General features: G+C 52.0%; 2 protein-coding genes across 2 annotated transcripts in view; one reads left to right on the top strand and one right to left on the bottom strand.

Annotated features, from left to right (window-relative positions):
* Positions 1-587, bottom strand: part of PRKG1 (protein kinase cGMP-dependent 1) — a 379,974-nt gene extending 379,387 nt beyond the window's left edge. Inside the window, exon 1 of the mRNA XM_021537071.3 lies at positions 60-587. Within this exon, the coding sequence (XP_021392746.1) occupies positions 60-325 (266 nt within the window). The 5' untranslated portion in view covers positions 326-587. The remainder of the gene's footprint in view (positions 1-59) is intronic.
* Positions 588-2,312: 1,725 nt separating this feature from the next.
* LOC146767016 (uncharacterized) lies at positions 2,313-6,837 on the top strand. Its single transcript, XM_085583984.1, has one exon. The coding sequence runs from the start codon at positions 2,355-2,357 to the stop codon at positions 3,222-3,224; it is 870 nt and encodes a 289-aa protein (XP_085440110.1). The 5' UTR covers positions 2,313-2,354; the 3' UTR covers positions 3,225-6,837.
* Positions 6,838-17,521: the final 10,684 nt, after the last annotated feature.

The following is a 17,521-nucleotide window of genomic DNA, read 5'->3' as shown; positions in this document are numbered from 1 at the left end:
GTGTCCCGGCCACCCCGCTGGGGAGCGGGGAAAAAGGGAGGCGTGCCGTCCATCCCTACCTCTCGGCCTTGGTGAACTTGCGGAAAGCCTGGCGGAGGTCGTGGAAGGAGCGGTAGGTCTGCGGCTCGGCCGAGATGCCCTGCGCCCGGGTGGTGCGGGGCCCGATGTGCGGGCTGGGGGCCGGCAGCACGGACTGGCATTTGTGCAGCCGCCGCCGCAGCTCCTGGATCTCCTCGTCCTTCTCCCCCAGGCGCCGCTCCAGCTCCTTGATCCGCTCCTCCTTCAGCAGCAGCAGCTTGGTGAAGTCCCCTTCCAGCTCGGTCATTTTGGGGCTGGCGGGCCGGTCCCGCTCTCACGGAGCGGCTCCGGGCAGGGCGGGGAGCGGCTGCCCCGGCTCAGGGCAGCGGCCCCGGCATCGCCCCGCGCCCGGCCCGCCGAAAACCGCCCGAAAACAGCGGCCAGCGAGGGAAAAAGGACGGGAAAAGGGGAAAGAGCTCTTGTGCCACTCTGCGAGGCTGGGATCCTGGAAATAGCAACAATTACCATGTGATCGCAGGGTGACGCAGCTCCTTGTAACTGGAGCCGAAGACTTGGGATTCAAACAAGAACACTTCATAAATATTAAATTGCCTCCTGCTAATGAGCCACGTGGAGCCGCCCCTCGGCCCGCCCGGCCCGGCCCCTCAGCATCCCCGGCAGCTCAGCACCCCCGGCAGCTCAGCATCCCAGCCTGTCCCCCCCGGGAGCTTCTTCGTCCCATCCCGCCCCCTCAAGGAGCTCAGCATCCCACCTCTCTCCTCACCCCACGTTCCGCTACCCTCAGCACTCCCCCGCTGGTCCCTCCCGCGTACCCCCCTTGGCACCTCGCACGCCTCTCTCCATCCTTCCCTGCCCAGATTATCCCGTGTACCTCATGGCTGGGGCACCGCACATCCCACCCAGCATCCCTCCGCACCCTCTCGGGTACCTGCATCACTCCCCGTCCAGGACTCCACACCCCTTCCCACCAGGTTTCCTGCTCCCTGCCCTCCAGGTCACCCCCCAGCACATGCCAGCCCAGCCCTGCCATCCTGTGGGACACGCAGCTTTCCAGACTCCCGGTGCCCCTCATCCCAGGCTGCACGCCATGCCCTGAGGGAGCAGAGCCCGTCCCCAGGCACAGACACCGGGGCGCTGGTGGCACCTGAGGGAGGAGGCAGCCGGAGTGCTCGGCCAGCTTGTCCGAGGAGAGAGGAACTCATCCCTCCTGGACTTATTTGGAAGAGCCCATCATGCACATGAATTTTTAATGCTGGCTGGCAAAGGCCACCATCAGCTCCCCTATCACATTTCCCTCCCAAACCACTCCTGTTTCCAAGGAGGGATTTCAGAAGCCCCTTGCTGCAGGCAAAAAAAAAAAAAAAAAAAAAAAAAAAAGGAGGGGGGATTTTTCCCAGCCCCCACAGCCAGGCTTTGGGCACTCAGGGTGCCCAGGAACCACTCAGTGTCCACCTCCCAACCCATGGAAACTTGTGCCACGCCTGTAGGGACAGATCCCTAGTCTGGTAGGGCAGGGCAAGGAGAGGGCAAAGCATGTGAGCTGGAGGACAACGAGTTTTGAATTAAGGATTGAATTAGCAGCGTCTCTGTCTTTTAAGGAGGTGGTGAGGTGTTTTTGCACCCTCGTGTCTGTGCCTCCAGCCTTTCACGTGTGGCCGAAAAGCTCCGGGTTCGGAGCTGTCCCATCCTCAGCCTGGAAGCATCCCTGTGGCCAGGGGGTCGGGCAGTCCTTGGCGGGGGGAGGGCGAACTAATTAACAATTATTAATTTAAAAAGTGCATTGGGCTTTATCGGCGGGCAGAGAGCGCCACCTGGTGGGCGGCAGGGCCGCGCTTTGGGGCCAGCGCGGCCCTCGCAGGGAGCTCGGCACGGCCCGGGGATGCTCCAACAGCCCGGGGATGCTCCAACAGCAGCCCGGGGATGCTCAAACAGCCCGGGGATGCTCCAGCAACAGCCCGGGGATGCTCCAACAACAGCCCGGGGATGCTCCAACAGCCCGGGGAGCGCCCGGGGGACGCGGCGCGATCCCCAGCGGCACAGAGCCTGCGGAAAGGAACGCCCGTGCCCGCTCCTGCCACTGCCGGCCGCCGCGGCAGAGCCCGGGGCTGTGTCACACAGGGGGCTCGCATTGTGACCCCCGGGCCATTGTGACCCCCGGGCCATTGTGACCCCCGGGCCATTGTGACACGGAGACGCCCCGTGCTGGCAGCGGGGCCCGCGTGGCACTGCGGCTGCCGGGGCTGTGGAAGGAGCATGCCGGGCCGTGCCCTCCGGCAGCGCAGGGCACCGCGCTCCGGAGGCCGCAGCTCCCCGGGATGGCTGCCATGGAGATGCCCATGGAGAAGGGCCAGCTCGGCCCTCGGCCGTCCAAGAGGCACCTGCTGAAGGATGAGGCCGGAGGAACAGGCGGGGATGGGGCCAGCACCGGCCCGAGGCAGCCGCCTCCATCCCACACCTCCCGCGTCTCATTCTCCTCTCGCCTCCAGGAAGAGCTGCCCCAGAGCCCGGCTGCAGCCGCCCGCGGGGACAGGCCCCCACGGCATTCCTGCGTCCAGCAGAGCTCCAGGAGCCGTCCCAGCCTGGCGCGGCTGCCGCGGGGGCAGCGCTCCGCCGTGTCCAGCCCCGTGCCGCTGCCGCCGCCGGCCAACACCGCGGCCCGCGGGCAGTGCCGGCGCCTGAGGAGCTGCGCGGCTTGCTCGGGCAAGCTCACACCGGACAGCTCCTCCACAGTGCCCTCCACCCCTGCCCCGACCGAGACAGAGCCGCCTTTGGTCCACCAGCACACCCAGACAGAGCCCGAGACACCGGCGCGGGCGTGCGCTGCCGAACGCGTGGATCGAGACGCGCAGACCGAGAGCCCGGCCCGCAAGCGGCGGGTTTCCCCCGTCCGCCTGTTCAGGGACCGGGAGACGCAGACCCAGCCCCCGGCGCTGCTGCCCGGCCCTGCCGCGGCCGCCCCCGGGCAGCCGGAGCCGCCGCGCCGCCGCTCGCTGCTCCGCCGGCTGCTCCGGGGCTGCCGCTGCTCCGGCGCCGGCCCCCGCCCCAAAACGCCGCAGCATCCCCAGCGAGCCGCGCAGGGACACGCGGCGGGCATCGGCGTGGTGATGCTGATCCAGGAGACCACCGAGGGCAGCCAGTGGTCTCAGTACTCCGTGTGGCCGTGGCTTATTGAGACCAGTCTGTGATTCTCTGCGGACTACACAAATAAAGGGTTGCTCGGCTAATGGTGCAGCTCTGGGCCTGGTTGTTGGGTCCATCCTGTGGGAATGGCTCCGTGCAACCAGCTGGGAAGTATGTGGGGGATGGAAAGGGGATGGGTGAGCTCTTAGGTGGGAGTGACGCTGCTCCCCCCAAGTCCCTGAGCTTTAGTCAGCATCAGGTCACAGGAGAATGGTGGTGACCTACCCCTGACAGTCACAACTGGAGAAGACCAGAGCCAAAATCACTGGCAAGACGGAGAAAATTCCAGCCCAAAACGGGAATAACATCTCCCTTCAGCCAAAGGAGGGAAGAAGTCATGAAGGAAGGGAAAGACCAAGGAAAAGAGGCAGTTCCCCTCAGGATCAAACACAGCTCCTGAGGAGGGATCTCTGCCTGTCTCCTCTAAACCTGCCCCAGGGACACGAACTCAGCCTGGAAGGCCATTCCTGGATTCCTCCTGTCAAAGTGCTGTGAATGAGTAGGAGAAAAGCATCAGTAGTGAGAAGGAATGTCTGACAAGCAGCCGGATGGAAAGAGAAAAGCCAGGGTGGAAAACACCTGGGTGGGGCACGTGCGGCTCGGGTAGAGACAGGAAATTCAGGAACCACCCTCGATCCTCACCTGGCGCCTGCCCTGGGCTCAGGAGCAGGAAAACGAGGATCCCTCACACCTGGGAATAGAGCAGAGCAGCTGCAGCTGGCTTTGAGGGAGATGAAGATGAGCAAATCCCTTGGGGATGGGACACATTCATCCCACATAGGTGTCGAGCACAGTTATTCATCCTGGCATGTTTTGCAATTGAGGTTTTAATGAAGCTTTTAATTAAGTTAAACAAACTTTAAGATACTTCAAGATAACTAGGTCTTGGAGTCACAGAATAGTTGGAGTTGTAGCTGCTTCCTCCACACTGGAGAGTTCATGGTAGAGTGGAAACTCCCTAATCTCTATTTTTAAGGAAATTAAGATTTTTGGAGGTGAGGGTTTTTTAACCTCTTTGGTAGGGAAGGAAGAAAAAGTGTCTTATCAATACAGTTCCTGATTTTCTATTTGTGTATGTAGCTATGGACTTGAGAACCCTTTGCTCCACAGAAAGGAGCAGCTTTAGGTAGTTTCTTAATTTTAAAGTTTGTTCGTCTCCTGGTGTGTTTTAATTACTTCCGAGATGCTTCAAATCTTCGTTCATTTTTGTCATTGGGCAAGTTCTCAGCATTTTCTTTGCGTGTGTGTAGGGCAGTGGGCTGGTTATTCTTTTTCATCACTGATTTTACAGACTTTATGTTTTTCCCAGGAGAATATTAACTTGTGTAGAAACAAAATTGGGGTGAAGAGTATCTCAATCTAGGGATAAAAACACTCCCCTGGGAATGAGACAGAATGAGTTTGTATTATTCATTTAACAATTTCAGCTGCACAACCATCACTTCCATCCAAGTTTTTTACGTGGTAGAAGAACCCTTTTCTCAAAACGTGATTACCTGTGAGAGTTTTGTGTTCTCTTATCAATGAAATTCTTTATTTTCCATTTATAGATGTAATTGGGGATGTGAGAGTCTTCTGTCTATTTAAAGGCTTGTGGCCTTTCTGCCAGGATACCCCATCAGGAAAGGAGGGTCCCTTTTCCCATCACCTGAGGCAGTTTCAGATCCCTAGGGACACTCATGTTGGCCAAGCTGCCAAACCTCTGATCTTCCTGAATGAGGAAAGCAGAGGGATTTCCATCAAGCAGCAGCCACCTGACTACTCCAAAATGCAGGTTTTGTCCTGCAGCAGAAGAAGGATCCAACTTTCCCCAAAGAGGTTTTTAAAAACCAGACGAATTTCTTTTAATTGGAACTGTGTCATTCCATGCTTTTACCCCACTTTTGGTTTGAGTTGTTTCACAGCTCCAGCGGCCAGCAGCACAGAGAGGGAACTCCAAGGGCGCTGTGAGTTAAGGATAATTATGTATTTTCTGTCAATTAAACCACCAGCTACGGCCTTGCCCTCAGCCCCACACTCTGACCACCTTACTGGACCCCAACTGGAGACACTGGGCTATGATTCCCTTTAGAGAAGAGCTTTCACTTAAAGGAAATCCAATCTCTGGAGCAGAGAAGAGCAGAAGCAGGTCCCAGGCTGCCTCCCCACCCTGACACTCTGGGGTTGGAGTGTGTGAGCAACACATGGTCATTATTAATATCCCAGCTGCCTTGGGCTGCTTGGGAGGCACAGAAGGGGAAACACATCAGTAAAACAAGCTCAGTTATCTACTTTGGGTCTAGATTAAAGGCTACATCGATATATTTTTATGTGTAATGTGTCGATGGCACTAAGAACAGCCACACACTCAACTCCATGAGCCCACTGACAGCTCAGAGACCAAGGAGCCATCCCCATTTCACAACCAGCAACTGCTGCAGCTTCAAGGTCAGCTCCTGGCAGGCCAAAATCGCAGAGCAAGAGGCTCTGGAATCATGCGGGGTCACAGCCACCCCCGTGTCCCCACACCGAGCCAAAGCCACGCTCCGCATCCATCGGCGCAGGGTCTGCCTTCAGCCCGCAGCAATGCGGCTTCATCTGCAGATAAGCACGGCGATAAAACCGGCAAAGAAGCTTCTGCGAGGAGACCGAGAGAGCCAGGAGCGGCAGGGAATGAAGCTGTGTCCCCAGCGTGTCCCGCATCCCTGTCCCGGCTGGGAGCCTGCGGGCATCCCGCTGTCTCCCAGGCTGGCGCACAGGCAGAGCCAGAGGGATGCCCAGGGCCGGCAGGAGGGCGGCTGGAAGCCCAGGACCAGCAAGAGGAGCAGCTGGAAGCCCAGGACCAGCAGGAAGGGCAGCTGCAAGCCCAGGGCCAGCAAGAGGAGCACCTGGGAGCTCAGGGCCAGCAGGAAGGGTGGCTGGAAGCCTAGAGCCAGCAAGAGGAGCAGCTGGAAGCCCAGGGCCAGCAGGAAGGGTGGCTGGAAGCCTAGAGCCAGCAAGAGGAGCAGCTGGAAGCCCAGGGCCAGCAAGAGGAGCACCTGGAAGCCCAGGGCCAGCAAGAGGAGCAGCTGGAAGTCCAGGGCCAGCAAGAGGAGCACCTGGAAGCCCAGGGCCGGCAGGAGGGCGGCTGGAAGCCCAGGGCCAGCAAGAGGAGCACCTGGAAGCCCAGGGCCAGCAAGAGGAGCAGCTGGAAGCCCAGGACCAGCAAGAAGAGCACTTGGAAGCCCAGGACCAGCAGGAAGGGCGGCTTGAAGCAGAGGAACAGGGACACTGCGCATCCCCAGGGCACAGGAGCAGCGACATCCCTGTCCCCTCTGTGCCCACATCCCGGTCCCCTCTGTGCCCACCGGGATGCCCGAGAGCCCGGCCAGGAGCAGGAAAACCCAGCGGCTGCTCGGGGCAGGCAGCGGGAGGCGCAGCCTGAGCCCAGGCCAGGCCAGCAGGGGAATTTCTGGGTCTCGCAGCCCGAGAGGCACAGAGGGAAGTCCCGGAGCTGAGCCAGGCAGCGGCTCCTCCCCGCCCCAGCATCGCCCCCCGGGCTGAGCTCCGGACAGCCCCGTTTTTCAGGGATAAACCCACGCCGACAGTGGCAGTAATTGCTGAGGATGCGGTGGTTGGAGCCCGGGCAGCTCCTTCAAGTGCTGGGAAGCGCCTTGCATCCCCTCATTCTTGGTGCCTTTCATTAGCGCACGTTTTTAGCTTTGAACCTGCCCAGTGAGGCCCCGCGAGTTTATCCAAGGAAAAGGCACGATGCCACGCATAAGGAAAGGATGCCAGAGTGTCCTGAAGGATTGAGCCCGTCCCTCCCCACACCTCCCGGCGGAGGGTGAACATCCCCAGCCGCGATTCCGCACATCCAGAGCAGGCCAAACGCGAAGCGCGGCTGGAAATAACCCCTCGGGTTCAGCCAGGGCTCGTTCTGCTGGCTCCCCGCGGCTTCCCCGTTATGAGGCACCACAGAAAACAGTTTACAGCCAGCAGATATGTGAAATGTGCCAGCTATTGAAGCCAGGGCATCGTTTCTCGTCCCGGCTCGCTCTCTCTGCCAGCCCCAGGCACGCAGACATTACTCAGGCTGGGGCCGGAATTACCCCGCTGGAAGCCGTGCCAGCTCTCCCTTGGTGTAACTTTAACAGAGTATCAAAGGTGATGCTGGATTTTTATAAAATCAATACCCTGCCTTTTACTCCACCTCTGCAACCCCCACCATTCTCCCTTTCAAGCTCGCTTTTGCAAGCAAAGAGCCTCTCCAGCAGCAGAGTGGACTCGAGGTCACAGCCCTGCGTGGGTTGGGGGAGCTGGAGGAAGGCAGTAATCCCCACCGTGTTAAAAAAGAAAATATTCTTGTATTTGTGACTTACTTCAATAGTGGGAGAGGTCTGAACCTATATTTTCCCCCCAGTCTCTTAACATCAGCTGAAGTTTCATGGCAGCTTCCCAGGGCATGGAGCTGCCTTATGGACACAGAAGATTTCAGTGGGAGGGCATTTTAAGGCTCCACAAAAAGGAAGGATTAATTTTGTGCTGTTTCCTTCTTCGGTGATCAATTTAGTCCCTGTTTTGCTGGGTAATTTAATAAACTGTGTCACCTCCTCAGTGTCTAATTTACTAACAGATATGAGCCCTCTCACCACAGACTAAGTACCTAAATGGGAACAAAGATATTTGTATTAAGCAATCAGTTTTCCCAGTCCCTTTGGAGATGATGCCATGGAGCAGGCGGTGTGCTGAGCTCCTTCTGAGCTCGTCACAGGATTTTTTTGCTGCCACAGGATTATTTGGGGTTGGTTTGGGGCAGGAGCAGTGTGAGGATGTGTCCTACACACCCTGCAGCTGCTGAAGTGTGCAAGGATCCACTGCTCCTCTGGAGAACAAAAAGCTCTGGGTGATGCTGCTCAGGCAATTCCACAGAACCCCAGAATGGTTTGGGTTGGATGGGAGACCTTAAAGATCATCCAGTTCTAACCCCACTGGGGAAACTGGGTTGAATTCCCTCTCTGCTATTAATTCCAACCCAAAAACCTTCCGGCACAATGACACTGCACCTGCAGCAAGTCAGAGGAAATTATTCCAATCTCCCAAATCTAGGATTTTTTTGCTTGTGAAATTTCAAGAGTTGACAGAGCCCCTCTGCTCTGCAGCCACGCTGGGAGAGCTGGGGGTCCCCTAGGGATCCTTGGAAGTGCCCAAGGCCAGGCTGGACAGGGCTTGGAGCACCTGGGATAGTGGAAGCTGTCCCTGCCCATGGCATGGGATGAGCTTTAAGGTTCCTTCCAGCCCAAACCATTCTATGATTATATAAAATACTGCAATATGCCACATTAAATATTTTTCTTGAAGCAATAACCTGGAAATATTTCCTTGTGTCTTCCTCTTTCTTCTTGACATTTTTTTTTTCCTCACTGCTGCTTATGACACTGCTCTGGAAATGGCCCCACAGATTCAACTTCTTCCCCATTAATATAAATTAAAATAATCCCCCCAAATGTTGCAAGCAGGATGTCATTTTCCTTAAGGAAAATGAGGAAGCTAAAAATACTCCTTTGGCTACAGGGGTAGCATCACATCCATGCTCTCACCACAACTGCTCCACAGCATCAGAGACTGGTGGGAAAACAAAAAAAAAAAAGCCCCTCCAGCGACTCCCAGGATAGCAGGGATTTCATCCTGCTTTTATCCAGCCCAATCCCCCAGACTCCACGTGGGCTCTGGCATGTTTTAGATAAATATTATTAACTCTCCCCTTTGCAGGCACTTCCACAGCTGGACACTCCAGCCACGGACTACAAAGAGTTTTCTTTTTAATAAAGAGGGGGAAAAAAATAAACTGCACAAGCAGGACCTGTTGGGGCTGCAAAAATCCAGCATCCAAATTTAGATGCTCTCAACATCTACGCCTGAATTCCTGCTGGGTTTTTTCTCCCTGTCTGCTATCCCAGAAGAATTTCCCACTCTTTATTTGTAGTTCTTAAGGCTGTATCCTCCCTCCCACTCAGCATGGGGTGAGTGCTGAAAAATGGTGAACGTGAACAAAAACTGAGAGTTTTGCCATAACTCCATTAAAAAAAAAAAAAGTCACTTTCTGCCAGACTTGTAAACAGAAGATTGCATTGTAAATACTTCCTTTTTTGTAATATTCCATCACTTGATCTTATTACAAATCTAGGCAAAGGCTTTCCTGAACTGTCTCTGTGGTTTTTTAAATAGGCATTTATTATTACACATTTTAATGCATTTTACACATTTTTATTACACATTTATAAACATACATATATGTATATACATATATATTAGTTGTAAGTACAAATATATGTATATATACATATTAATGTATATATATATATATATATATATATATATAATACATTTTAAATATATATATTTCAAAGTTTAGACAGTCGTAAATCAATAATAAAAATGCTTCCACCTTTCAGGGAAACTCATTCCCCAGAGCATTTCCCCTCTGCAGCCATGGAACAAAGCCCTGCCACCCCTTCTGCCCCTGATGGCAGCGGTGACAGGGGGTGGCATCCAGCAGCACAGCATAGCTGTGGCAGCCACCTGGCCAGCCACAAATCCATTCAGCCTCCCACTGGCTATTCCCAGACAGAAATGCTCCTGGAAAATGCTCAGCATCTCACCCATGACCAATCTAAAAAGCTTCCTGCTCCTCGCTGTCGTGCCCTGTGCCAAAATTGGCTGACAACTGATGGTTATCTTGGGAAGGCAGTGCCACTAAAGGCTGCTCCTCCTCAGCACCCTTCAAATTTCTTTGGGATCAGCTCCAAGAGCAGCCTGGCTGTGATGGGGGTGTTTGGGGCTGCGGGATTTGAGGTAGAGCCCAATTTTCCATCCTCGTGTCCTGCCTTTGGATGCAGAGCTTGGAGGTGACGGAACCATCAGCGAGAAACTCTTGACGTGACAAAAGCAGCTCTGGAAAATCAGGAGGGTGACAAAGCAGTGGGAAAAGTCAAATATTGAAAAGGCCCCCATTCCAGTTTGCTGTAAAGGGAACCTGGAGCAGGAGTAACTCCAGAGCGAGCTGGGCCTGGGCCTGCAGCGGCTCCATGGATCCCTATGGGAATGTCAGCCCTGAGTGATCTCCCCGCTCAGCTGTGAGCTCCAGGGACATTTTCCCACAAGTGGTTCTTTCCCTGTGCTGTTCTGACCCCAAATTGCCCTCAGGAGCCGCTTTCCCTAAGTGGCAGCAGGTGCCATCACCTTGTGCTGCCCTCTCCCAGCCATCCCAGCTGGAAGCACTGGGAAAGGGCTCTGGGAGCAGCAGCCTGAGGATGGGGATCTGTCGGAACTCAACATGTCCCTCAGACATTTTTGGAGGTTCCAGGCCCCGGTCAGAAGCATTTGAGACCCTGGCAGGCAGCTGGAAACAGCTGTGATTTTGAGTTTGGGCCATGGAATGATTTACCAACCTTGCAGGGAGAACAAGAAGTCACAAAAGCTTAGATATTATAGTAGAAGTAGTTAGAAAGTAGAGGGAAGAATTTTTTAGTATTGTACAAGGGGGTTTTAACACCTGTACAGGAGGTTTTTACTTTGTACATGGGGGTCAGAAGTTTTAAGATGGAGGAATGTAGGCCAGTCCTGTTCCTCCTCTTTCTTCTTCCTTACTTCCAAGTTCTTGGTGATGTTGGTACTCACAGATTGGTTTAGAGTAGAAAGGCACCATTTAATATAGGTAATAGGCATTGGGGGAAAACTGCAAACATGTAACACGTAATGTACCATATAAAAGATAGAAAAGCACCATTTAATATAGGTAATAGGCATTGGGGAAAACTGTAACCATGTAACACGTAATGTACCATATAAATACAGCAGCAGCCCTGGTGGGGAGAGAAGAAGCAGTCGGGGTCAGAGAGGATGTCAGGGTGTGTGTGTGCCTCTGCCTGAGCTCTGAGCAAACCACAGCAACCCCAGAAGAAAATCTTTTAGATAACTTGCAATAAACTGCCTTGAGACCGAAAAACAGCTCGGGCTGGAGGAGAGACTTTTCCACCACACGGAGCCCCTGAACCAGGCTGGGGTTCCAACAGGATCCCCCCTGCTCAGGGCTGCTCTTCCAGGGCCCTTCTCACTCATCAGTGAGGTTATTTTTCATCCCCAATCCTCTCTGTGCTGCTGCAGCCCAGCTCCTGCCCAGCCCTGTCAGTAACTCCATTATTTGGGTTGTTATTCCTTCATTCCTTGGCTCACATCCTGCTTTTCTAGAGCACCACATGAACTCCAACTGCTTCACAGGGATGGAGAATATTTGACTTTCCAAGCCTGCCCAGTGCCCTGGGACATCCCCATCACGTGCTGGTCTGTGAAGCCTCCTCGACTTTTACATCTTTATATCAATATTTAGGTGTTGGAGCTGAACTGTTTATTTCATTTTCTTCCAGCAAAGCTTGCATCCTCCCAAGAACATCCTGTAGCTTCCCAGCCTTTATTTGGATTTCCACAGTATTTTAACAACAATAATGTAATTTCCCAGCAGAGCTGTTAACATCAGGCTCTGTGAGAAATGAATATTCTGAATATCAATGTTCTTTTCCTCTTCAATTTTGACTTGTTTGGCAGCTATTTTTACCTCGATTCCCTTAAGGACTTCTTCTTTCTAAATGCATTTTCAGTTTAAGATCCCAAGCAACATTCAGCTTCCATGACTTTTGCTTTTGGAAGCTATGGAGCAGAGAAACCATTCAGAGGTGATTCTCAGCTGCTGCAAACTCTCCCAACACAGGTGTTCAGGATTAGGCTCCTTAAAAACAGAATTTTCATTATTAAATCCTTTTTCACTAAGCAATGACACCCCATTCTGTTAATACTGTCTTGGGAGGAGGAGAAATAATGAAAACCCCACAGATTTGCAAAGATACCAGGAAAGTTAGAACTTAAAAGTTCAGTCAACATTAATTGTGGCCGTAAAACCTGAAGTATTTCAGGTGAAAAATAATTAAATTAATCTCAGGAGGTACAAATCCATCAGGGCTACACACATTTGGGGAATTGTTTGGAGTTTTCTTTTTAGTCTAGGAAATATTTACAGTGAAAAATGAAGAATTCTCGATGCTACTGAACTGCTACTGAAACCTTTTGCATATATAGAGCATGAAATTGCTGCAAGCTGGGTTTAGAAGCAGTTTTGTCTGTCTTTTGGGGGGGATTTTATTACTTTTTACCAGAAGTCAAAGCTGTATTTATGACCTTTTTTATACCTTCTGTCACAGCTGAGAGCACCAGCTCCTGACACCAAGGGAGCATCTGCATAACCCAGTGAGCAAAACCAACAAAACCAGCTGCCTTTCAGAAAAATCTAAATTAATATTTCTCCTCTGCTTGGTTTGCTCTGCACTGGAGCATTTTCTGCATCACCTGCTGCCCATATTGGAGCCTGGGAAGAGCCCGGTGAGCACACTCTGCTCCCAGGAACCGCCTTATCCACCAGCTCAGGGACAATTCCATCACTTTGGAGAGGGAAAAGAGGGAGAGTTGCTCTTCAGAGTCCCTGTCTGCCACCCAGGTAAAGCTGTCTTGATGAAGAAAGGAAGCACTGAGGTGACTGAGCCAGCTGTATTTTTTTAGGGCTTTGTTTTCCTGCCTTCCCAAGCTCATTCCCATAGGCAGAGCTGCTCCTAAAGCCTGGTGTTCCTGGAAAAGCTGCTGGCAGCTCACCTGGAGGGGTTTTACAGCCAGCCTTGCTCAAGGCTGGGGACAAAACCTCTGCACTGAGTTCAGGACCTGTGAAAAGCAATTTCCAAGATGCACAAAGCAGAGTCCAACCTGGCTTTGGGTCTGTGCCATGCATTTTTCCTGTTCTAACTGGATTCTTGCCATTTTAAATAGATATTTTTATTTTTCTCCTGCATGAGAAGTTCTGTCACATCTGTCTCAGTCTGAAGCCTGGGAAGAAACACTGGGTGCATCCTCATTTGATCTTTTCAGAGTTATTTGAGCAATCCCACAGGTACCAGCCATCCTCCTTGGGAACACAGCATCCTTGTCCAAAAACCCAAACTTTGGGCAGCAGGAATTCTCTTCCAAGGCTGGGGAAGCAGCTTTGGCTCATCTGTGACCTTCTCACAACAGAATTGGCTCTTGAATGGGACAAAACCTTCAGTTTGCTCCATGCAAGTTGGCTCCCCTCTCTTCCAGAAGTAGCTTTGGATGCTCTCAATTCTCAATTTTCATGGACACCAACATTAGGAGAGGCCTGCCCAGCTCAGGGAGCCCCATCCCACTCCAAAATCAAAAAATAGATATTCTGATAGCTTTCTATTCCAGCTGAATGTATACCTATTTAAACCTTGCTGCTTGATAAACTCCCAAAAAAATCTGAGCTCCCAGGGAGGATATTTATTTACAATTCAGAATTTATACATGCATTGCACAGCATCTGAAGGTTTTTTTTTTTTCCTCCTAAACATACAAATCAGCAATTAAAATATTTAGAATGTGCCATTTCCAGCCAATGGCCAGGGCTGTGTGTTATCTCACAGTTGTAATTTGTTGCTGGGTGCTGGAGAGGCTTCAGCAATTTCCAGCTGCACGAAGCTTTGGGAGAAGTTTGGCTGCTTTCAGAGGAAATAAAAGCAGAATATGACCTAGGTGCTGCTAGCAAGGTTTGCCAGGAAGGGTGGACATCTCCTCTGAGACAGCTTCAGCAGAAAGCTGGGCTGGAGCTGCCCGAGAAGCCACTTCTCCCAGTGGAAAAGTGACACCTTGCCAGAGCTGGAACTCTCTGGAAGCAATGACAGAACATCAGGGCAAGTCAAGCCCAGGACAATGGCACTGCGCACAGCAAGGGAGGCCAGGGAACCTTGGATGGTGTTTTTATAGAGTTTAGTTTGGCCAGCAAGGCAATCCCAAGCCACTCCATCCACAGCAGGAATCTGATGGGATGGGAAGAGCAAGGATCACTCAGAAGGGAGAAGGTGCCTCCAACACCACCCACCCCAGAGCTTGTCTGAAAGAGGGAAGGAATTGTTCCCTGGGAGGGTGGGCAGGCCCTGGCACAGGGTGCCCAGAGCAGCTGTGGCTGCCCCTGGACTGTGGAAGTGCCCAAGGCCAGGCTGGACAGGGCTTGGAGCAGCCTGGGACAGTGGGAGGTGTCCCTGCCCATGGCACTGGATGGGATTTAAGGCCCCTTCCCACCCAAACCCATCTGGGATTCTGCTCTGTGAGTTTTTATTTGAAGAAACACCATTTTCAGCAGACATAGAAACATCTGAAGGTTCAAGTCTGGCCACAGCTGGAAAGGGTTTGTTTAAAGACATTCACTCAAAATTTGAGAGCACTCCCCATCCCTCTCTCTGCAGGCAGCTTGGAGGACGGTGCTGGCAGAGCTCCTCTGGAGCAGCAAACTGCAACACCCCAAAAACTGCCAGGGTCCCAGATTCATTTAAAAATAGTAAAAATAAAATGAACACTTGACAAAAGATATCCCTCACACCTATGTTGAAGTGACACAGCTCTGCTTAAGGTACTATTTTTACTATTTTTCCATTCTCTTCTATTAAATATTGACTCTGTTTGTGGTTAGGAGTCACACACACCAAACCAAACACCACTGCCCTGCATCACAGACCCTTTTTTGTTCACATTTGGCCTCATGTGGGGAGATCCAGCCCCACCACCCACCTGAATTTAGGACAGCTTGGCAGCCCCCTTGAACTCCAAGAGGGGGATTTTGCTGCCTGGATCCAAACCCAAACCCTCAGGGAAGTTCACGTTTAGCCCAGGCAGAGGGGCCAAGCCTCATGATTCCAGCCTGAGCTACTTTTGGTAGCCTCCTGAAGGAGGAATGAGCTTCTGAGCCAGGCTCCAGCAAGGTCCCCTGCCCCAAAACCCAGCTCTGCACCAGCCCCTGCCACGACAACCCCGACCCTTCCAGCTCAAGGCCACCCATGAGCAAACCCAAACCCAGCCGAGACCACCCAGCCACCCAAAGGCAAAGGAGACAGCAAAAAGAACAAGGCTTAGGAAAATATTTTAGGAAACCCGGCCCTTTGCCAGCACTATTTTGGGTTCTGAGCACTTTGAGGCTGCTGGAGCAGAGATGTGGAAGTCTCCACCACGAGCTGTCTGTATTTAGGGGGGCAGTGGGGCACTTTGGCACCCCTGCAATTTGTGCAGGGGAGTAATTTCTTCCCGCACCTACAAGCTGGAGGAGCTGGGCACCCATTCCCAGCTCAGGACTTTGCTTTCCCAGGAATGCTCAGCACCCTCTGGTTGTTTCTCGAGGTTCTTCAGGTCACAGGAGCCTTTTTAAATTCCTTTTGCAGTTTCCCACAGCCACCTTCCCACACTTCATCCCTAAGGTGATTTGGGACAGGGCACACGTTCCTGGTGTTCTCCAGGCACCTCTGCCTGAGGGAGGACAGAGTCAACCCTGACTTGCTTTTCCTGCCCCAGGGAAAGTCAGGGACAGGGACTTCTGCCAAGGGCATGGAGTGACAGGACAACAAATGGCTTTAAAGTGGCAGAGAGCAGGTTTATATCAGATTCTGGGAAGGAATTGTTCCCTGGCAGGGTGGGCAGGCCCTGGCACAGGGTGCCCAGAGCAGCTGGGGCTGCCCCTGGATCCCTGGAAGTGTCCAAGTCCAGGTTGGACAGGGCTTGGAGCATCTTGGGACAGTGGAAGGTGTCCCTGCCCACAGCAGGGGTGGAACTGGATGGGCTTTAAGGCCCCTTCCATCCCAAACCATCCTGGGATTCAATTTCTCAATGAATTCATAAACCAGGGACTTGCAAAGCCCACTCAGGATATCAAAGCCTATCCCAGCCATTATTTCTTCCCTGAATCCCTTGTAAAAGTTCTGTACCAGTTTTATAAACTTTGATGCCTTAATGACAGTAAGATGTCCCACGTGCTTTTCTGCCATCCCAGATGATAAAACACACCTGAATTCAATGTGCTGCAGAACCATTTTGCAGAAGGGCGTTATTACACATGAGAAAGTGAGTCACGAGCACACAAGTACCCTGAGAGAGTGAAGTGGGAAACATTCCAAATAATCTACAAATGCCTACATCCACCAGGCTGACACAGGAGGTATGAAATGTACTTTGATGAAAAGCACAAGTGGAAAAAAGCAAAAGCTACATGGCAGGAAACAAGTCACAAACTATTTGCTCTTGACTCCCCAGGTGGCCAAAGCTGAGAAGAGGTAAAAGACTCAGCTTAGTGGTTAGGACTGGCTTACAAGTCCCAGCCTGCTGCTTGGAAAAATCTCATTTTCCTCCCTGATCTCCCAACAGAGGAAAAAATCTGCAAGGCCCAACAACACCTTTTAAATTTTGTTAAAAGCACATTTATATATAAAAGTAAAGCCTCATCCCTGTCTATCTTTCCTGCCCAGACTTGCCCAGTTCTTCATGCAAATTTTTTCTTATCAGTGCCCTCATATCCCCAGATCAATACCACTTTTCCTACCTCCCCCTTTGCCCCACAAACAAACTGGACCAGTGGCCTTGACCCCATTTTCTTTACACCTGCACCCAACCACTGGGGGTTTCCTCCTCCCCAGCAGCCCTCCCTGTCCAGGATATATTAAATAGATCTATTAGGATATATTGGGATTTATGCTGTAGGCAGCCAGCCAGGCTGGGGCACACTGAGTTCGTGCCACCCTCGTGCAGGGTGTCCTTCCAGAACAAACAAATACCTGTGCAAGTCCTTGTCTTTCCTATCCCATTTATCTGTACTGAAACAGAAAGAAAAAGGAAAAAACCCAAGGCTTTTCTCTTGCACACGCAGAAGCCACAAAAAGGTGCTGCAAAATCACCACATCTGGCCTTTAAGTGTAATTATTTGCCTTGGGAGCTTTGGTTTCAGCTGGGAGAGAGGTTTAAGTCTATGATTTTAAGGAGCCCTAACAGCATTAGAGGACTTACTGTCAGTGATTTGTGCAGTAAATCCAATTACTGCTTTTCACTTCTGTTCAGTGTAAACCATTACTATCAGAACATTCTGGTTTTTTTGAATGCACTTAAAGGAGAAATAAGAGCTGGAAGTGCCCAGGGCCAGCTGGATGGGGCTTGAGCAGCCTGTGAGAGTGGAAGGTGTCCCTGCCCATGGAAGAAGATGAGCTTTAGTGTCCCTTCCAACCCAAACCAGTCTGGGGTTCTATAACATTTTGCATAAAAGATTTCCTTTTTTAAGCTGCAGTAGATAAATCTTAGCACCTGTGACTTCAAGGATTGCCTTCACACTTCACACTTAACAGGAGGACTTTGTTTTATAAATTTACAACTTATTTCTAAAGTACCTGGTATTTCTAGGCCCAGGATTCCCCCGCTTTTCCCTAAGACCAGGTGG

The sequence above is a fragment of the Lonchura striata genome, chromosome 6, assembly GCF_050655825.1.
Source record: "Lonchura striata isolate lonStrDom1 chromosome 6, ASM5065582v1, whole genome shotgun sequence".
Classification (NCBI taxonomy): Eukaryota; Metazoa; Chordata; class Aves; order Passeriformes; family Estrildidae; genus Lonchura; species Lonchura striata.
The sequence above is the reverse complement of the archived record's forward strand: the minus strand, read 5'-3'. Positions and strand labels throughout refer to the sequence as shown.